At 42.8% G+C, this 17,215-nt stretch overlaps 2 protein-coding genes across 2 annotated transcripts in view; both read left to right on the forward strand.

The window, feature by feature from the left end:
- Positions 1-6,445, forward strand: part of PKD1L2 (polycystin 1 like 2) — a 38,625-nt gene extending 32,180 nt beyond the window's left edge. Inside the window, exons 38-43 of the mRNA XM_051801862.1 lie at positions 24-151; positions 465-625; positions 1,951-2,161; positions 3,491-3,592; positions 4,755-4,886; positions 5,695-6,445. Coding sequence (XP_051657822.1) covers positions 24-151; positions 465-625; positions 1,951-2,161; positions 3,491-3,592; positions 4,755-4,886; positions 5,695-5,820 — 860 coding nt within the window. The 3' untranslated portion in view covers positions 5,821-6,445. The remainder of the gene's footprint in view (positions 1-23; positions 152-464; positions 626-1,950; positions 2,162-3,490; positions 3,593-4,754; positions 4,887-5,694) is intronic.
- Positions 6,446-6,571: 126 nt separating this feature from the next.
- GCSH (glycine cleavage system protein H) lies at positions 6,572-13,533 on the forward strand. Its single transcript, XM_051801817.1, has 5 exons — positions 6,572-6,727; positions 9,869-9,948; positions 11,090-11,153; positions 12,686-12,817; positions 13,404-13,533. The coding sequence occupies exons 1-5, from the start codon at positions 6,601-6,603 to the stop codon at positions 13,499-13,501; spliced, it is 501 nt and encodes a 166-aa protein (XP_051657777.1). The 5' UTR covers positions 6,572-6,600; the 3' UTR covers positions 13,502-13,533.
- Positions 13,534-17,215: the final 3,682 nt, after the last annotated feature.

The raw sequence follows: 17,215 nt of genomic DNA on the forward strand, positions 1-17,215 counted from the left end.
GGTGACCCCTGTTTGTGTTTCAGGGGCCTTCTTCACAAGTGCAGAGCTGCAGAGTGTCCGGCTCTACCCCTACACCAACAGCCTCCACATCTTTGTGGTTGCAGCAGAAGGGATTTATTTCCTCTTTATTGGGTACTACATGATAGTACAGGTGAGGCCAGTGGAAAGTTCAGCATCACCTTGTGTCTGGGGTGGATTTCGCTTACAAAAACGTTGTGACTGTACTTGATTTCAGAAGCACCACTGCTGCCACACCAATGGAAGATTAAATCCCATAATGGGAAGGCAACACTTGTTTTGGCTGGAATGCTTCTTTTGAGAAAGATAATGAGTAATTAGTGCAAGCTGTAGTTTTATTGGTGCACAGTAGTCTGTTTTATTGCAGAGGGAATTGCCCTAATCTTTAGAGGTATTATATGATCTGGAGTCATGAGACTGAGACAGTAAAACTCCTCTTTTCACAGGGGAAACTGATGAAGAGTCTGAGATGGAGATATTTCCACAGCAAGTGGAATCTCCTGGAGATGGCCATTATACTGATTAGCTGGAGTGCTCTGTCAGTGTTTGTGAAGAGGACAATCCTTGGGACCCGAGACATCAGTTACTACCAGGAACACAAAGAGAAGTATGTACTAATGCTATTTAATGCATCCTTTGTTGTTGCTACTTATGCAGAAATAAATCTATTTTTCCCCTTCCCAGACAGCAGCTTGTCTGTGCTAGAAACTGCTATCCCATGTGAGTATATTCATGAAGCCTGTAAGTGTTTCAGGGCTTAGATTTGTGTCAGCAATAGGATTTTCTTCTGATACCTCTCTAATAAAATCCAGCAGACTTGAGCACTAAGTTTCCCTTTCTAGCTGCTAATTTCCTGTCTGCATCACCCTCTTGTGAACCAACAAGCCTTTCTGCCACAGGACATCCACCCAGAAAGCACATAATCTGCCTTCTTCTTTGTTGTAAAAAGCCACTGGTTAGGGGACAATAATGGCTTATTTAGTACAGAATTGGAAATTATAACATCTGTTAAAATATAGTCACACAGGACAGAAGTGACAGGATCACAGGATGATTTAGGAAGGAAAGGACCTCTGAAGGCTTCTGTTCCAACCCCCTCTTTTGGTGTTAGATCAGGTTGCTCGTGGTCTTGTTTGGTTGAGTATCTCCAAGGACAGAGGTTCCACAGCCTCTCTGGAGCCCTGAACTACTCTCATTGTGGAGAAAAAAACCCTGTTTTTTCCATGTCCATCTGGAATTCCTCTTGCTGCAGCTTGTGGCTATTATCCCTTGTCATTTCATTGTGCACCTCCAGGAAGTGTTTTACTACACCCTCTCCATAACCACTGACTATATAGCTGGAGACAGCAGTTGGAGGCCTTCTTAGCTTTCTTTGCTCCAGACTGAACAAACCAAGCTCCCACACCCTTCTCTCGTGTGTCCTGTGCCCCCACTCCCAACCATCTCAGTGCCCTTCATTGGACTCAAAGACTCCTGGCACTGGGGAGCCCAAAACTGGGCTCAGAATCCCAGATGCAGCCTCACAAATGCTGACAGAGCAGAAAGAAGAAGCACTTCTTTAACCTGACAGCTACATTCTTGCTAATGCAGCACTCGTTTATCACACAGGAATATGTCATGCTCTCTATTTGTGCACACAACTTATAAAAGCTGCATTAGTTGCCTTTAAACTATGACTTGATAAAAATAAGCAGCATTTAGGCTACAGCTAAAATGCTGTAAAAAAGCATTAAAAAAACCCAACTCTGCCCTGCACAACTGAGCTTTTTGTGTGTGCACAGCAGGAAGTACAGGTGGGAAGACTCCAGCAGGAACTCATTAGGTCTCCAGTGAAACCAGGACAGAGTTATTGGCCTTTCCAGCACACCCATTTATGCTGTTCAAAGGACTCTGTGTGCATGGTCTGTTACACATTTCCCTTCTGTCCAACAGCTCTGTGAGCTTCAGTGAGACAGCGAGAGCTGACGCAGTTCTGGGCTACCTGATCGCCTTCCTGGTGCTCCTCTCCACAGTGAAACTGTGGCACCTCCTCAGGCTCAACCCCAAACTAAACATGATCACCTCAACACTGAGGAGGGCGTGGGGTGACATCTCTGGATTCATCACTGTGATTGCAATCATGTTCCTTGCCTATTCCATTGCTGTGAGTACCCCTGTGCCTTCTGTTGTCTGCAGGCAGCACCCAGGGACTGGCAGGTTAAATGATTTATTTCTGGATGCTGAAAGCAACACGGCTTTGCTATGTAAAATGGAAGAAAGCTGTCTGTCCAAATCTTAGGTTAGCAGCTTGTATGTGTGAAAGAGAAGTTAAAATACCCACTTGTCTGTTCTTGGTAAACCAAAATTTAGTAAAAAATAAATGCTGAGATGAAAAAAAAAAGGATTATCTATGTGTAATAGATATGACAAAGTACAAAGTACAGGAAAAATAATTTTCTGGATAAAATTATTATGTGGAGAGTACAGCAAGTGCCATTTTCTGTTTGGCTAGTTTATAAGTGGGAAATAATTATTTTTCTGCCTATTGCAGGAATACTTATTATACAAATACAATTATATTTTCATCCTAGTGACGTTAAAGAATTCTTGGACTGCAACTATTTATGTACATTTACTGTTTAACTGAGATGTTTTGTGTAAATCTTCTGGCAGGGCGATTCGGGAAATTCAGCAAATTAATTCCAGAGTCACTAAAAAAGTGGAAACCATCTGAGCCAAATCCAAGTTGTCCCATAAAGGACAGTCCTGTGACAAACAGGACCTGCTGCAGACTCACACTGCCTGATTTGGTGTCCCTCATCCCTCCCTCCAGCACTGACACTCAGGCAACTGAGTAGCTTTAGGCACTGGTGTGGTCACAAACTTACCAGGTAAAATAAGTGATGAGATCAGTCCCATGAGCCAGCCTGCTGTCCCATCATGAGAGTGATGGAGCTGTGAAAGAAAGAAGCAGAGGGGTGAGAAAAAGGTGAGTCTGCAGCAGCCTTCATTTAAATCAGACACAGTAGGCCCTCAGGGTATAAATTAATAAATCAGCATCTTGGTTACTGAGGGCAAACAAGGAGCTTGCCTGTTTGGAAGGATCTGTGTTTGTGCCTATGAATTATTTGGACAGGGATAAATCTGCTCCTTGAAGACGAGCTAAATTACTTTCATGATTTTTGTCATGTATTTGCAGATTTTTTCACATATCTAGTGGCAAGCTGAGCTGATATAAGACATTCTCATATCCATGATAAAAGGTCTTAAAACTAAACAAAGTGTGAATCCAGTTCTAGCTCTAGGTTAGGCTTCTTCTGTGACTTTGTCTGATGTTTCCCCTGCTTGTAAATAAAAGAAAAACCCAAACCACAAAAAGCTTCATGGCTCCAATGACAAGCTGGGAGGGTTTTCTCTGAATACAGAAGTCATCAGCTGATTTTGCAGCAAGGACTCTGATCATGACACAGGATGTGACTTCTGTCCTCTGCAGGCAAACCTGATATTTGGCTGGAAGCTCTACTCTTACAAAACTCTCTTTGATTCAGCAGAGACCATGGTCAGTCTTCAGCTGGGAATCTTCAACTATGAAGAGGTACCACTTTTAATTTTGGGAAGTTTATCACCATATAATTAGCATCTCAGCTACCAAATATGCTCTGACCCAGCAAATAGAAATAATTCCAATTAGTGTTAAACATTAATATAATTTTGCAAGCTCCACGGCTTCCTAAAGCAGCCACCTTTTCTCATCAAGAAAAAGACACCAAGTGAAATCTCTCTTGCATCCCATTTTGACCATGAGGAGACTCATAATGAACCTTTCATTGAGAAACCTGCCCACATTTCAACTAGAGAGATGTTACTAATTCATTACAGAAAGTTTTGAGCAATTTCCTTAGAAAGCTAAAGATAGAAATGTGAGTGATGCCTTGTGTTTGTTCTGAACAAACCCTTCAGCTTCCCAAGGAAGGCAAGGGGAACTTTGTGTTACATTGGTTTTTATTGTTCTTGACTTTTTCACTAGGTTCTTTCAAATACTGCAATATCCTTTGAACACTCTTTTTTGTGGAGCAAGCTAGTTCTTGGACATCTCTGATTGTGAAGTCCTCCTTGGTGGATGTTTTTAGACCATGGGTCCAGTAGGATATAGGTGGCTTTGAAGATCAGTAACTGGGCATAAAGTTTTTCACCTCTACACCCCACTCATTTTAATCACAGAAATATATTCCTGTGTTGTAGCTTACATGAAAATTAGGGGTTTGGATTTTTCATAACCCTTGGTTTCTAAGAGTCTAAGAAGGTCTGACTGGGCTTCTCTGTAAAACATACAATAAAATAAAATAAATGCATAAAGAGATTTCATGTGTACTTTGGAAGCTGAGGTGTGAGGGAGCTTCAGTTGTTCCGTGGATAAACAGATCTCCAGGCTTGTCAACTGTCATGTGAAACTTTCATACCATTACAATCAAATTCAAATACTTAAAAAAACCCCAAAGATTGTCCATCTTATATATAAAATATTCTATCATATTTTTACTATATCATATTAACACATGACAGTGGCTAAAGGAGAAAATGTATATATATTTATAATACATATGGTATAATTGATTAGACATGGGATTTTCAGAAAGACAAACTTTTTGGGTCTTAACTTGTATGTATGTATATATGTCTGTTTGCTTGTATGTATGTATATATGTCTGTTTGTCATTACAATCACAATATGATGTCTTACCTTATGAATTATACAGGTCTTGGACTACAATCCAATTTTAGGCTCCTTCTTAATTGGATCCTGCATCATTTTTATGACATTTGTGGTACTGAATCTGTTCATTTCGGTGATTCTGGTTGCTTTTAGTGAGGAGCAGAAGCACTACCAGGTGTGTTCATCTAAACTCTCCTGTTTTTAATGTTTATTGTTCAGTGCTTGCTCATGATTTACGTATTCAGCCATGGATGAAAACCATGTAAATTCAATCCAACTCTTAAGAAGCCAACATTTGCTGAGAAAGCACACTTCAGATTTTCCAGATTGACTCTGTCTTTTCCTGGCCAGACGACTTGCTGTTCAGATGCAGTACGAGATCTGATTTGTAGCCTTCTCTTCACATACTAAACCCAGCAAAAAGTCTTAGGTTTGTGCTGAGCTATTTTGAAATCAGTGCCAAAACTGCTGCTGAAGTGCATGAGGACTTTACAGCTCCTTTTAAAACTCTCACTGTGAGTGCCTGATCCATTCAAGCTATTGATAACATGGTGTGAAATCCAGCTTAGTACTCCAGTACTGCCCAGAATTCCTCTATGTTTTAAATAAAGTCAAAAGAGATGAAAACAAAGGATGTGGTTGGTAGAAGACAAGAGATATTCAGTTTTTCTCATTTGCTTCATCTAGAAATGGTGGGTGGCTCATTGTACATACCACTGGCTGTATAGGAGCTGGCAAGTGAACTCCAGGCTCCTGTAGAAAGATTTCCATGGGTTTTGACAGAGCCAAAATTTCTGTGGTGCCCATGCTCATCTGGGGCTTTTGTCTGGATAAAAATATTGGCAAGTTTTGCTTTGGCAGCCACTCATGCCTTGCTGGGAGTGAAAGTTGGCTTATTTCAACTCAAGCAGAGATTTTGTCTTGCGACTGAATCCACTTCTGGTCTGTGCATCCGAGTAACTTGCTGCTTGTTGTTATTTCAGGCTTCAGAAGAAGAGGAGATTGTTGATCTAATGCTAATGAAACTCTTCAGTTTCTTCGGGATTAAATGCAAGAAGGAAGAGAAGCCAGTCACTGACGGGCAGCTGGAGCAACCTGTCAGCGAGTGAACGACGACCACATTGAAAAGTCACTTTGCTTGTGGGCAAAATATTTACTCGTTCGCTGTCAGCTGCAGTGGTTAGGGTTAGGTTAGGTTTTAGGCTTAGGTTATCGCAGCTTCTCACTAGAATGGGCTTACCCAAGGGAAGGGCGTGAAGCTGTGTCAGGGGAGGTTTAGGTTGGGCATAAGGAAAATGTTAAAGAGGGTGGTCGGGCACTGAACAGGCTCCCAGGACAGTGGTCGTGGTCCCAAGCCTGAGGGAGTTCAAGGAGCCTTTGGGCAATGCTCTCAGGCACATAGTGGGATTTTTGGGGGTGTCCTGTGCAGGGCCAGGAGCTGGACTTTGATCATCGGTGTGGGTCCCTCACAACTCAGAATGTTCTGGGAGAATGACGCGGTGTCCACCAGCGAGCCGTTCTCAGCGTGTTATTTTGCAGTAACAGCGAAGAAATAACGCTAAACCTAAGGCGAAACGTCCCACGTGCGCTTGCTGTAGATTTGACACCTGTATTTATTTAATAAACACTGAGCGTCTGTTGCAGTCTGCCTAAAACCTGTCGCTCTCCCTCACGGGAAGATGGCGGCTCCCTCACGCCGGCCCCGGCCCCGGCCCCGCTGCCGGCGCGGCGGGGGCTCGGAGCTGTATCCAGGCGGCTCCTCACGGCCCGCGAGTCCCCTCCCGGTCCCGCCGCCCTGAGGGACCCGCTGAGGGCCGGCACGGGCCCGTCCCCGCCCCGCCGCCATCACCGCCTCCCGCCGGCGCCGCCCCCGCCCGCCCGCGGCAAAGATGGCGTGGCGAGCGCTGTGGCGGGTCGGGCCGGTGCTGGCGCTGGCGCCGCGCTGCCCGCGCCTCCCGCCGCCACCGCGGGTGCCCGCGGCCCGCGGGCTGCGCACCGGGGCGCTGCTGCTGTCCGGTGAGTGCCGGCCGGGAGAGCGGGGGGAGTGCGGCACAGCGCCGGGGGGAGGCTGCGGGCAGGGTGGGCTGCGGGACCTCGCCCGCCGGTGCGGTGTGCGCGGGGCAGCCGGGCGGCAGCCGCCCTATATCCCTCCTTCTATCCCTCCTTCTATCCCTGCATCTTTCCCTCTTTCCCTCCCTCCCGCCCAGCCGTGTGTCCTGGCGGCCCCTCGTAGGGTACCGGGAGAGCCCCGCAATAGCGCTGAGGCCGCGCAGGGCTCGTCCCTGCCCCTTGTCCCGCTCCCGCCGGGAGCAGGTTCACCTCCCTCAGTTGCCAGGAAACTTTCCACCTCCGCTCCTCTGAGCACAGAGGCTCAGTCTCCCCCAGGCAGCAGCTTTGAGGAGCGGGCCGAGCGCGGAGAGCACCAGCTTGACCAACACAGCTCACATTTTCCTGGGATTGTCGCCCCCAAACAGCTCCAAGGAGCACCAGCAGCGCAAGAAAGGGGCAGGAGGGGGTGTCTGGCGGGGGCAGAGCCAGGGCCGGGGAGCCCCAGCCAGGTTTTCAGGGCCTTGAGCCTGTTTGGGATGAAGAAGTTTTGCTCTGGCAGCCAGAGCTGTACCAGGGGCAAGGCAGGAGATGGACTCGCACATCAGTGCCTGGGGTGGTTTTGCTCTGTGTACTTAATTCTGAAGGCATCTGCTGCTGTCGAAGCTCTCTTTGAATGGAAGTTGCCCACAGAACTCTGAAGAACAGAATCTGTCCTACTCTAGCAAACAGAAGTGCTGAAAAAGTAGGTGTGGAGGCAAATATGCCATAAAAGTAATGCAGCCACTGAGAAGAGCTCATCAGTTTTCTTCCAGACAGTCTTAAACCTACCTGCTTAACTGCCTTCTGCTGCAAGTGAAAGGAATAACGTTTGTTACTTGTTATTTCCAAATTCAGTCTGAGCTTTTTCACTATTCTGATTAAGCTACCCATTGTTTACTCGAAGGAATAACAAGCTGTGCTTTTGTTTTAGGCAGAGAGGAAAAAGTTTGTATGCCTCTTTGGGGGAGTGTGAGTTCACTCTTCAGATGTATATTTATGAAGTATCTATTAGAAGCAGGTTACACTGAATGAAGGGTTGAGTTCAGAATGTGTTAGTTAAGCTGAAACCAAAGTCCTGTTGAAATGAATGAAGCTGGAGGAAATTCAGCTGCTCTTCTGAAAAAGAATGCAGGGGAGAGATTTGGTATTTTGACAATTCATATTCATCTGAGTTGATTGATCACATAAGATCAAAGTTCAAATTTTGAGATTACTTATTAACTGTTTTTAATTTGACCTTTACTTAAGCTACGGTGTTTTTTGTTGCATGCTTAGATTTCCTAATTTCTCACGTTTTTTTTTTATCCTGAAAGAAATGTGCTCTTCCAACTGTTCAGAGCATTTTACTGCTGTATTCCACTGATGTGAAAGTGTTCTGGTTTTTTATTAGCCTTGCTTTATAAACAGATCTTGTATAATATTATTATCCAAAATAAAAATGTATTTGTTGGTTTCTGTGTGACATTTGTAACATCACAAATATTCAGCTTGGGTTTGAGATTGTGTGTCATTCTCCATTCTTATGGTTCATTACTCATTTCCAATAGAATTCCTGTGGGTTTAATGTCTTGACCTAAAAAGATTTAAGACATTTGATTTATTCTGTTCATTGGAGTGTGTCAGGAGATGTTTTTGTAGGTATTAATAATGCTATCTGAAATTCTCTGGGGTTTTTGAGTGATAATTCATGGAAAAATACTTCATATTTACACTTTACTCAATTTTTTGGTGTACTCCACTTGCAAAATATGTATTGCTGTATTGAGGGCTATAAAATTTAGGCCCTATTCAAAGACAAACCATTTTATCTGAGACTTGCTTCTGTTGAACAAATAAGAGGATGCCTGCAATTGAAACAGCTTAAAATTTGACAGACTTATAGTGGAAAGATTTTAGCAGGTCTACAGTGAGAACTTCTGTTTTTCTTCATGTGCAAGTTTAGAAAATATAAAGGGATTTGCCAAAATGTAATTGGGATTTGCAGAAGTGTGATTTCTCTGGTGGGTGCTGTAAAGAGTCCAGCCCAGAGGAAGAGCCTGAGAGGAGAATTTTGAGCTCAAAAGGAAAGTCCAGCTGCACTACCCTGGCACTAATCACACAGGGAGCTCTGTTTCAGAAGTTATCCAGCTTCTGCAACATCCCTTGCCTGGCTGGATGGCTGCAAGTGAAAATTAAAATTAAAAATAAATTAGTTAAAATTAAAAATAAGTAAGGAGGTATTTATGGGGAAACTGCATGGAAGTGAGAAAACAGACAAGGCAGCTGAAAATGCCGAGTAAAAAAAGTTCCAGGTAAAAATGTTAGCAAGAAAAACGTTTCCTGATTCAGTTACTTCTTTTGAAGTCTCTCCATGTGACTTTGTGAAAACAACTGCCTCTAATAAAGGTGTCTTGAATCTTGCAGATGTAAAATGGATGGAGAGTTTGTAACATTCCTGTGAAGTGACTTTACAAGGTTTTAAACAGGCTTAATTTAAAATGATACAGAATAACTAAAGTGTCACTGTATTAACAGAGAGCTAATTCTCTTAAGTAACAGTTGTCAGCATGATTTGACTGATTTTGTCCTTTATTAATTTGGCTTAATTTTACACAGATCTGTGACAGCTTTGGATGAGATGCTGTGAGACTGACACTGTTTCTTGAGTCATTAACATTGGCCTTCCCAGCTGTAATGAAGTGGTTGTCAGAAAGAAACACTAAATATGTTTGAAAAACCACTATGCTATAGTAGAAATGTGTAGCTCTGAGTAAAATACACATATATGCTTCGGAGTTACCCTTTTGTTGGAAGTGGAGCCGCTCCTTTTGCTCCTGTCCTGTCTCAGTCTCCAGATGAATGCACAGGAACTGGTGATGCTCTCAGGAGGACACCCAGGGAGCTTCTGCCGTGTCACTGAGCAGAACAAGAGCCTTCTGTAAATTGTATGTGCTGTGTAAGAGATTTCCCAAGAAAAATGAACAGAGCTGTAGTAGAAAGCCCCCCCAGTTTAAGCCTGCAGATGTGTTACTGTATTTAACCCAGCAACATTTCACTTCTTCCTGAAATGTCAAGTTTGTTTCCTTTCAGCCCGCAAGTTCACAGACAAGCACGAATGGATATCTGTGGCTAATGGCATTGGAACAGTAGGAATCACTGATTTTGCCCAGGTATTGATCCATCCCTCCTCCCCCAGGCCTGCAGTATTTATTTGGGCATATCTGCTCCTGGCCTTGCTCTTTGGACACCTATGGTTTCTTTACTGTTTTAACTGCGTGTGTTACACACCGAGCGCGATTTTTGGGCTTGGATCTGTCACAGTGTTGGTGATATTTGTGCTGCTTAGCATTCTGATAAGTTCTTAATTGCTTCAGGTTGAGCCTGTGGAGAGCTGAACTTGATGAGGAGCTTTATTCCTTCAGTTCTTCTAGGTCTGAGCCCTTCGTGGCTGTGTGAAGGGGAACATCATGTGCTTTTTTAGGTCAGATTTCCCATGGTGAAATCCCTCTGGCTAAAGAACAGTTGTGAATCGATGTACAACATGGCACATACCTCTCATGCAAGCACAGGAGTTCCTTTGGATTTTTTGTTTTGGTCTGGTGCAGGTAATTGATTTGGAATGGCCACAGGCAAATTCAGTACAGAGATTCCCTGGGTGTGAAACGTGAGAAAAGTGAATGGGACAAGCTGTCAATAGGTGGAATTAATGTTTCTTAGGACAAGCAGCATTTCCTGTGATCTCAGTTCTCTGGGGATAACTGGTACTTGGTGAGATAGGGTACCTGTGTCAGGGAAGAGCTGAGCCAATTCTTATGGTGATAAGGGTCCCAATTAAGCCATTAGGGGCAAACGGTGTGTTAACAGTGTGTTAACAGCTCTCCAGTCGTCCCTGTCTCTGCGAAGGAATCATTGAACCTTCTTTCAGATTGCACTGGAAGTAAATCCTCTGTGCTTTGTAACAAAAAGATAATTCCCTCAAAACATTGGGAACTTTGTCCTTTGAAACAGTTGTTACTGTGACTGATGCTAAGAAGGTGAGCAGATGTTATTCCTCATTCTGCCAGAAGGAATCTGCATATAAACTGAGCCTGAGGGTTATTAGCACTGTAATAGAGAAGCAGTAATTTGGCATTTGGGCCATGATAAAACAATCCATTTTTTTCATGTTAAGTGTTTAAAAAGTGAAAAACACATAATGCTTAAAGATGAGAACTAAATGTAGAAAGTACTTACAAACACATTCCAGAGTTACTGTATCAGCTCTCTGCTATGTATACTTTCCTTAAGGTATGCTTTTGTTTTTCTTTTAAGGAAGCATTAGGAGACGTTGTTTACTGTAGTCTTCCAGAAATTGGGACAAAATTGAGTAAACACGGTGAGTTTCAGCTCTAGTTGCTAATGAAGTAATTATTCTATTCATCCCACCCTTCCTTTGCAAAGATGAATTTTATGAATTAATATTTATGGTCATTAATACCATTATAAAGCTTCTGGATGCAAAATAAATTCCAGTATTTCTACAAGAGGTTGCTTTAATTTCAAATTCTGTCAGACAGTGCTTGGTAGCAGAAAATATCTGCTGCTTGAATGGTGAAGAAATTTATTTAAAAATAAAATACTTGAAATATTTCTTTTAATAATTTTATGTATAATCTGTTTTTAAGATATTTATGCTTTGATTTGGACTTGCAAGTATTTATTTGTACTTCTCCAGTTAACACATTTGTGAGTTGCACGATGTGAAACATTTAATTGATGTCAAACCCTAATTTTTCCACAAACATCCAGACTCAGTAATTTTGGGGTATCAGATGTAATCACAGGGTTTTGCTCCTTAGCAATGTCCAAATTGTTACGTTCTTCACCATTCAGTTCTGTAATTTTGCATGTTAAAGAAGAGGGAGCATGAACAGGTAGAAAGGAAAAGCCTTTTCCTGTGTCACACAGGGAGCTGCCTCACTAGGATATGAAGGAAGGATTGTCATGAGCTTCAGACATTGCAAAAAAGGAATGTAGATTATGAGGGAAAGTAGGAGGCCTTTCTTCTGCCATCCTTCCTGTGGAATAGGTTGTATCAGACTGTTTTGGCCAAATCCTCTGTATCACATTAAATGGTGACCCTTAGACAAAAAGTCCTTCTGTTTAGGATTTTAATTAACCAACTTGTAGTTTTGCTTTTTCCTTTGAAGTTCTCCTCTTTTCTCCTCTTTCTGGCCTTAGTCTAATTCCAAGCTTTCCCAGAACAAGCTGTTCTCAGATCCCTTGTGCTGATGCCTATCTACTCTTCTGACAGCTCCTTCAGCCTCTGCCTTGTTTGCTTGTGGCTTAGAGCTGCTCTGGGCTGACATTGCTCCAGGCACCCTTTCCTACAAAACAGGAGAAAGGGCAGAGCTGCTGGGTGCTCCCAGTGTGGGGCTCCTCAGTACTAATGTGTGTGTTCCAGTGAGTGCAGATCCAACACTTGATAGTGTTTCTGAAGGAAAAGTGGGATTCCTGAAATTGTGGCTGTGTCTATTTTGTAACCAAGTTATATATAGAAAGGTTTAAATTGTACATAAAAGGCAGGTTTAGGTGTCGTGCAGCAAGGGCTGGATGTTGTTCCTTCCAACCTGATATCCTATCACGTGCTGTGGGGCTTTAGCCAAAGGATTCACCAAATGTAGGGATTTCTGTCCCTTCTGTAGTAGCCAGTGATGGGCACATTCCCCAGAATAATTCAGAGGCATAAACATCAAATTTTATACTGCTGATCATTGTCATAAAGTGGGTGACAGATTATTTGACAGATTTTCTTGCTCAAAATCAAGACATTTCACTGCTTGGATCATCATCAGGACATCTGACTAAAAGAACTGAAGTGCTCTGTGTTTTCCTCTGAAAAACATTCAATCCTATTCTGTGTTTCAGATGAGTTTGGGGCTTTGGAAAGTGTGAAAGCTGCTAGTGAACTCTACTCTCCTCTCACAGGAGAGGTAACTGAGATTAACGGTGCCCTTGCAGATAATCCAGGGCTTGTCAATAAATCTTGTTATCAAGATGGTAAGATGTCATTTTTATCTTCCAGTAACGAATACCTCTGAGATTATTGCTGTCATAAATGGCTCTGCAATTCCTATTCTTCCAATATAATGGTGTGGAGACTTAAATGGAATATATTAAATGGAATATAGTTCAAGCCCAGTGAAATTTAACATGAGAGCATTATCACAGCCTTGTCTCTGACAAGCTGTTTTACAGTGGGTTCTTTTCAGACACAGACTGTGGTTGAATTTAAATGTATTTCCCTTGACTGCATTTCTGTTTCTTGGATCTTGTACCAGCTCATGATCCTGAGGGGTCAGGCTCCTCTATTTCTTTCCAGACAGTGTCTCCTTAATGCCACTGTCAGAGCCAGCACTAAATTAGACAATTGGTCTGACTCAAAAGGCCATTTCTTATGACAGGTTGGTTGGTTGTTGATTTTTTTAAAATACTGAAATGCTGTTTTGCCTGCACAAAAATCCAGTTGATTCTCTGGTGATCCAGGGCTGATGTGCTGCTGGGAGTGCTTTCCTAAGGCAGGAACAGGAATGAATCTTCCTTGTAGGATATTAGCAACTCTTTCTTTTTAATTTCCTAACCACAGGTTGGCTTATCAAGATGACTGTGGCAAACCCTGCTGAACTTGATGAACTGATGACTGAAGATGCCTATGAGAAATACATAAAATCCATTGAGGACTGAGCTGGAATAATGAAATAAATTCATATAAAATATTTCAGTGTAGTTTGTCATCAAACTGTATTGAGGAAATGCAGAATATCCAGACTTGGCAACCTGAAAAATACCACTTATGATCACATACACAAGACCATAAATAATTGCAGTGATAAAGATGTTCCACCTCTGTGTACTTGAGAGGGTTTTTTATTCTGTTGTCTGATTCATGTAACTTCAGAATGTTCTGGGGAAGCAAAATTGGCTAAAATATATACTTCCCAAGATTAATTTGACATCAAATTTAGTAACAACAGCCTCAATATGGTAATTTTGTGGCAGGAACATGACTCTTCTTGTAACCTGGACTACAGCTTTCCCTGAAATACCTTTTTATTGTTCCCAAGATGTGGAAAAGCAGTGTCTCCCTAATGTCCTCGTATTCTTCCTACTTAGAGTTGCAAAGATGATGCCAAAAAAAAGGAGAAGCCATATCAGCTACCTCTCTGCGTGATTTTTACTTCTTTACAGAATCTATTAATGCTCTGTTTTCACTTCTTGTTTTACTACATAATCAACTGTTATGTAGTTGATTATGCCTGGGAGGCAGCAGGTCTGGCCTTTGTCTTCCCATTTCTGTGCTTTCTTAGTATGCAAAGCTCATGCAATGATAGTTTTTTAAGGTTCTAGGGTGGATTATTTAGGCTGTGTTTTTGCCCAGTGAACACTATGTAAGGCAGAAATAATTAAGGAACTCATTCTACATCTTGTGGTGATTTCAGAAGAGCAGAGACTTGTGTAAATTGTGTGATCAGCAATAGTTTGACACATCATCTATCCACGGGTGTCTGTAGCAAGTAGGCAACTGAAACCAAAACTCCCTTTGCAAACCAGTAAACTAAAGCAGCTGATTCCATGAGACTGCATATTTAACAACCCCACAACTGTGCACTCAAAGTTGATGTGACATCTGAGGGGGAGGTTGAGTTGCACACACCTGCACTTCAGGAAAACACGATAATACTGCAGAGTTTTGGTCTTTCCAAAAACTTCTTTCCACGATTTTAAAATGGTTGTTAGCAGCTAAGCACGAAACTAAGTTGATCTAAGAGGAAGCAAGGGAATGCTTAATTTGTATCAGGCAAAATCCATATTCCTTTGAGAGTTCCTTCTTCTAAAAGGATGTGAATCACAGCCCTTCTAAAAGGCAGAAATGCACTGCTGGTCATACAGAAACTTCTCTAATGTGTAAAAAGAGGGTTTCTTTTATGATCTGAAGGGATGTCAAAGTAGTTGGTTTGGTGGGGTTTTTTTTGCTTTAAATCCTAGGAGAAGATTTTCCCTACACAAGTCACAGATCAAAGCCCTGCCAAGAGAGAATCAACTGTGTCTTTAGTACAGTTCCATCATCACCACAGGAGTTAAACTGCACAGTGACTGAGGGGCAAGAGGGGTTTTGACTGGTCCATAGGAATTCTGACTTGGCAGTGGTTGATTAAACAAAAGGCTCTTGTAAACCCAGTGTAAATGTTTTAAAAACCCTCAGTGCTTATCCATTATTCACACTGCCATGCAATATTTACTGTGACAACATCCAGGGCCCAGAGAGCTGGGAGCTTGATCCCAGCCTCTTACAGACTCCCTGCATCAATTGGGATCTTCCACCTCCACCCTGTGCACTTTGGAAGGGAAAGTTTGTGTCCAACACAGCAAGTTCAGGCAAATGGAGGTAGGAATGCAGGAAAATATTCCTATTTGATACTGTTTCCTCCACCTTTTTTTCCCCAGCTTTAGGGAGCAACAGGCCCATCATTTATTGCCATGTAATACATGACCCTTGTGGATCCCCCTGTAAAGGTTACTCCAGAGCATTGTAATGCATTTTTATACCATTTTCCCTTAAAAAAATATTTGTATTCTTTCATTTTGATCAGTAAAACAGTAATTTCTGTAATGCCCTAAGGGACCTGGAGAACAGTAAAAACTGGCAAATGGTCTCTTCCTTAAACTTTGCCCATTTAAACTGTATTAGCAGTTTAAGTACATGAATGTGGGTAAATGACAACCGTCTGAAAAAAAAATCTGAAATTCAACCTTTCATGGTGTACAGCTGGAGAATGGATGTTCTTTTGCTTAAAGCTGGGATGTGTGGAGATCACACAGCAAGAGGCAAAGGAACTTGCACCCCCCTGCACTAGATATTTTGGAGAAGAGAAAGAAACCCCAGGAATATCGCAAAATCAATAAATAACAGGATGTCACCCGTGGGTGGAATGCTTCAGGTCATGAACGGTGTGACCTGGGCTGATCCAAATAACCGCAATTAAAAATGGAAATCGTGGCCTGAATTCACCACACGGTGGCACTCAAATCGTTCCAGCCGGGGCAAGGAACGCCCAGCCTGGTCCCCAGGTCACAGTGACACCTCAGCAGTGACACCTCAGCCTCCAGGTCACCCCCTCGCCCGGGGCAACTGCAAGCTCAGGAAAAATGTTAAGCACATCTCGCTTCACTGAAAACGTTTAAAACGCTCTTCTCACAGCACTGTATGTAACAAAGGAATTAACTTAAGCCTCGTTTTATTCCCCCCCACATCATCATGTGGCTGAACTAATGGAAAACAACATCCTTTGGCAAGCCATTCCCGGGGAATGGGACCTCATGGATGTGAGACGAGAGTAAAAGACTCTCGAGCAATATCCATCAGCGTGAATTACCAGCAAGATATGCTGCAGATGGCACAGACAAATGTTGAGAGCAGCTTAGGAGTGTCCTTAATGTGATTTTCTCCACTTTGCCCACACTACTGCGACACAGTCTAAGAACAGTCCTTGGCAGAGAACTGAGCCTGTGGTATCTGGATGGGGCAGAGTTTGCCTCGCTATATTGATGTTTCTCTCTTCCTGACAAAGCATAATTCAGTCACTTCAGACCTGATCTGTTTTAATGCAGTACAAGCACCCTACATCCTTTGCTATTAGGCTGTTTTATTTGTCATTTGGTTATAGCATTCAATTATTTATGCTGTTGAGTGTATTTTGCTTCGAGATGCATTTTAATGGAAGTGCAGCACTTATACCTTTCTCTGACCATGAAGGTCAATCCACAAGGCAGGAGGATGAGTCTGCACTTCTTAGACCCAAGAGCACTTCTGTTGTGCAGCCATCACCCACCTCCCTTCTTCACTGCACGGGTCTGGATCAAGAGAAAACAATAGAAATAAGTGATCTTGGCAACTCCTGGCTGTTCTGAGAAGCCCTCCCTTGTGCCACAACTGGTAAGGCAAAGCCAGTGATAAAACTGGTGATAATATCACCATTGCACATCATTTCTTCCTGCAATACATCACCCCCATCTACCACTGAAACAGTTCTGCAGCTTTCTGTTAGGCCAAGGGGCATTTCTTGCACCAGCTTGCCCTGGTAAATGTGTTAAATATAAAAGAGAATTCAGCTGTTCAAAGCCTTGATAGGAATGTTTTGTTGTCAACTTCCCTCACCTTCTGTAGGTTTAAAGAGTAACTGAAGGACAACGTGGTGCTTTGATATATTCCTGCTTCTATCTGACCTGCAGTAGTATTTCTGCTGGGCAGTCTTGCAGAGGGACATGCTTTGGAAGCAGCACAGCCAGTCCCTGTTTCTCCTCCCTACCTGTCCCTGGATACATGGAGTGTTCCAAAGAAGAGACATTCATCCAGAGGTCAGGGAGAGGTTGGGACTGCAGCTCTCAGTCATGACAACA

This window comes from Manacus candei, unplaced genomic scaffold, assembly GCF_025592945.1.
Source record: "Manacus candei isolate 608988 ecotype Guabito, Panama unplaced genomic scaffold, ASM2559294v1 h1tg000053l, whole genome shotgun sequence".
Taxonomy (NCBI): domain Eukaryota; kingdom Metazoa; phylum Chordata; class Aves; order Passeriformes; family Pipridae; genus Manacus; species Manacus candei.

Excerpts from the sequence above, each read along its gene's own strand:
- GCSH (XM_051801817.1), top strand. The coding sequence starts at position 6,601 with ATGGCGTGGCGAGCGCTGTGGCGGGTCGGGCCGGTGCTGGCGCTGGCG. Across the intron at positions 11,154-12,685 it reads GACAAAATTGAGTAAACACG|ATGAGTTTGGGGCTTTGGAA; the intron begins GTGAGTTTCAGC and ends TCTGTGTTTCAG. Across the intron at positions 12,818-13,403 it reads TAAATCTTGTTATCAAGATG|GTTGGCTTATCAAGATGACT; the intron begins GTAAGATGTCAT and ends TCCTAACCACAG.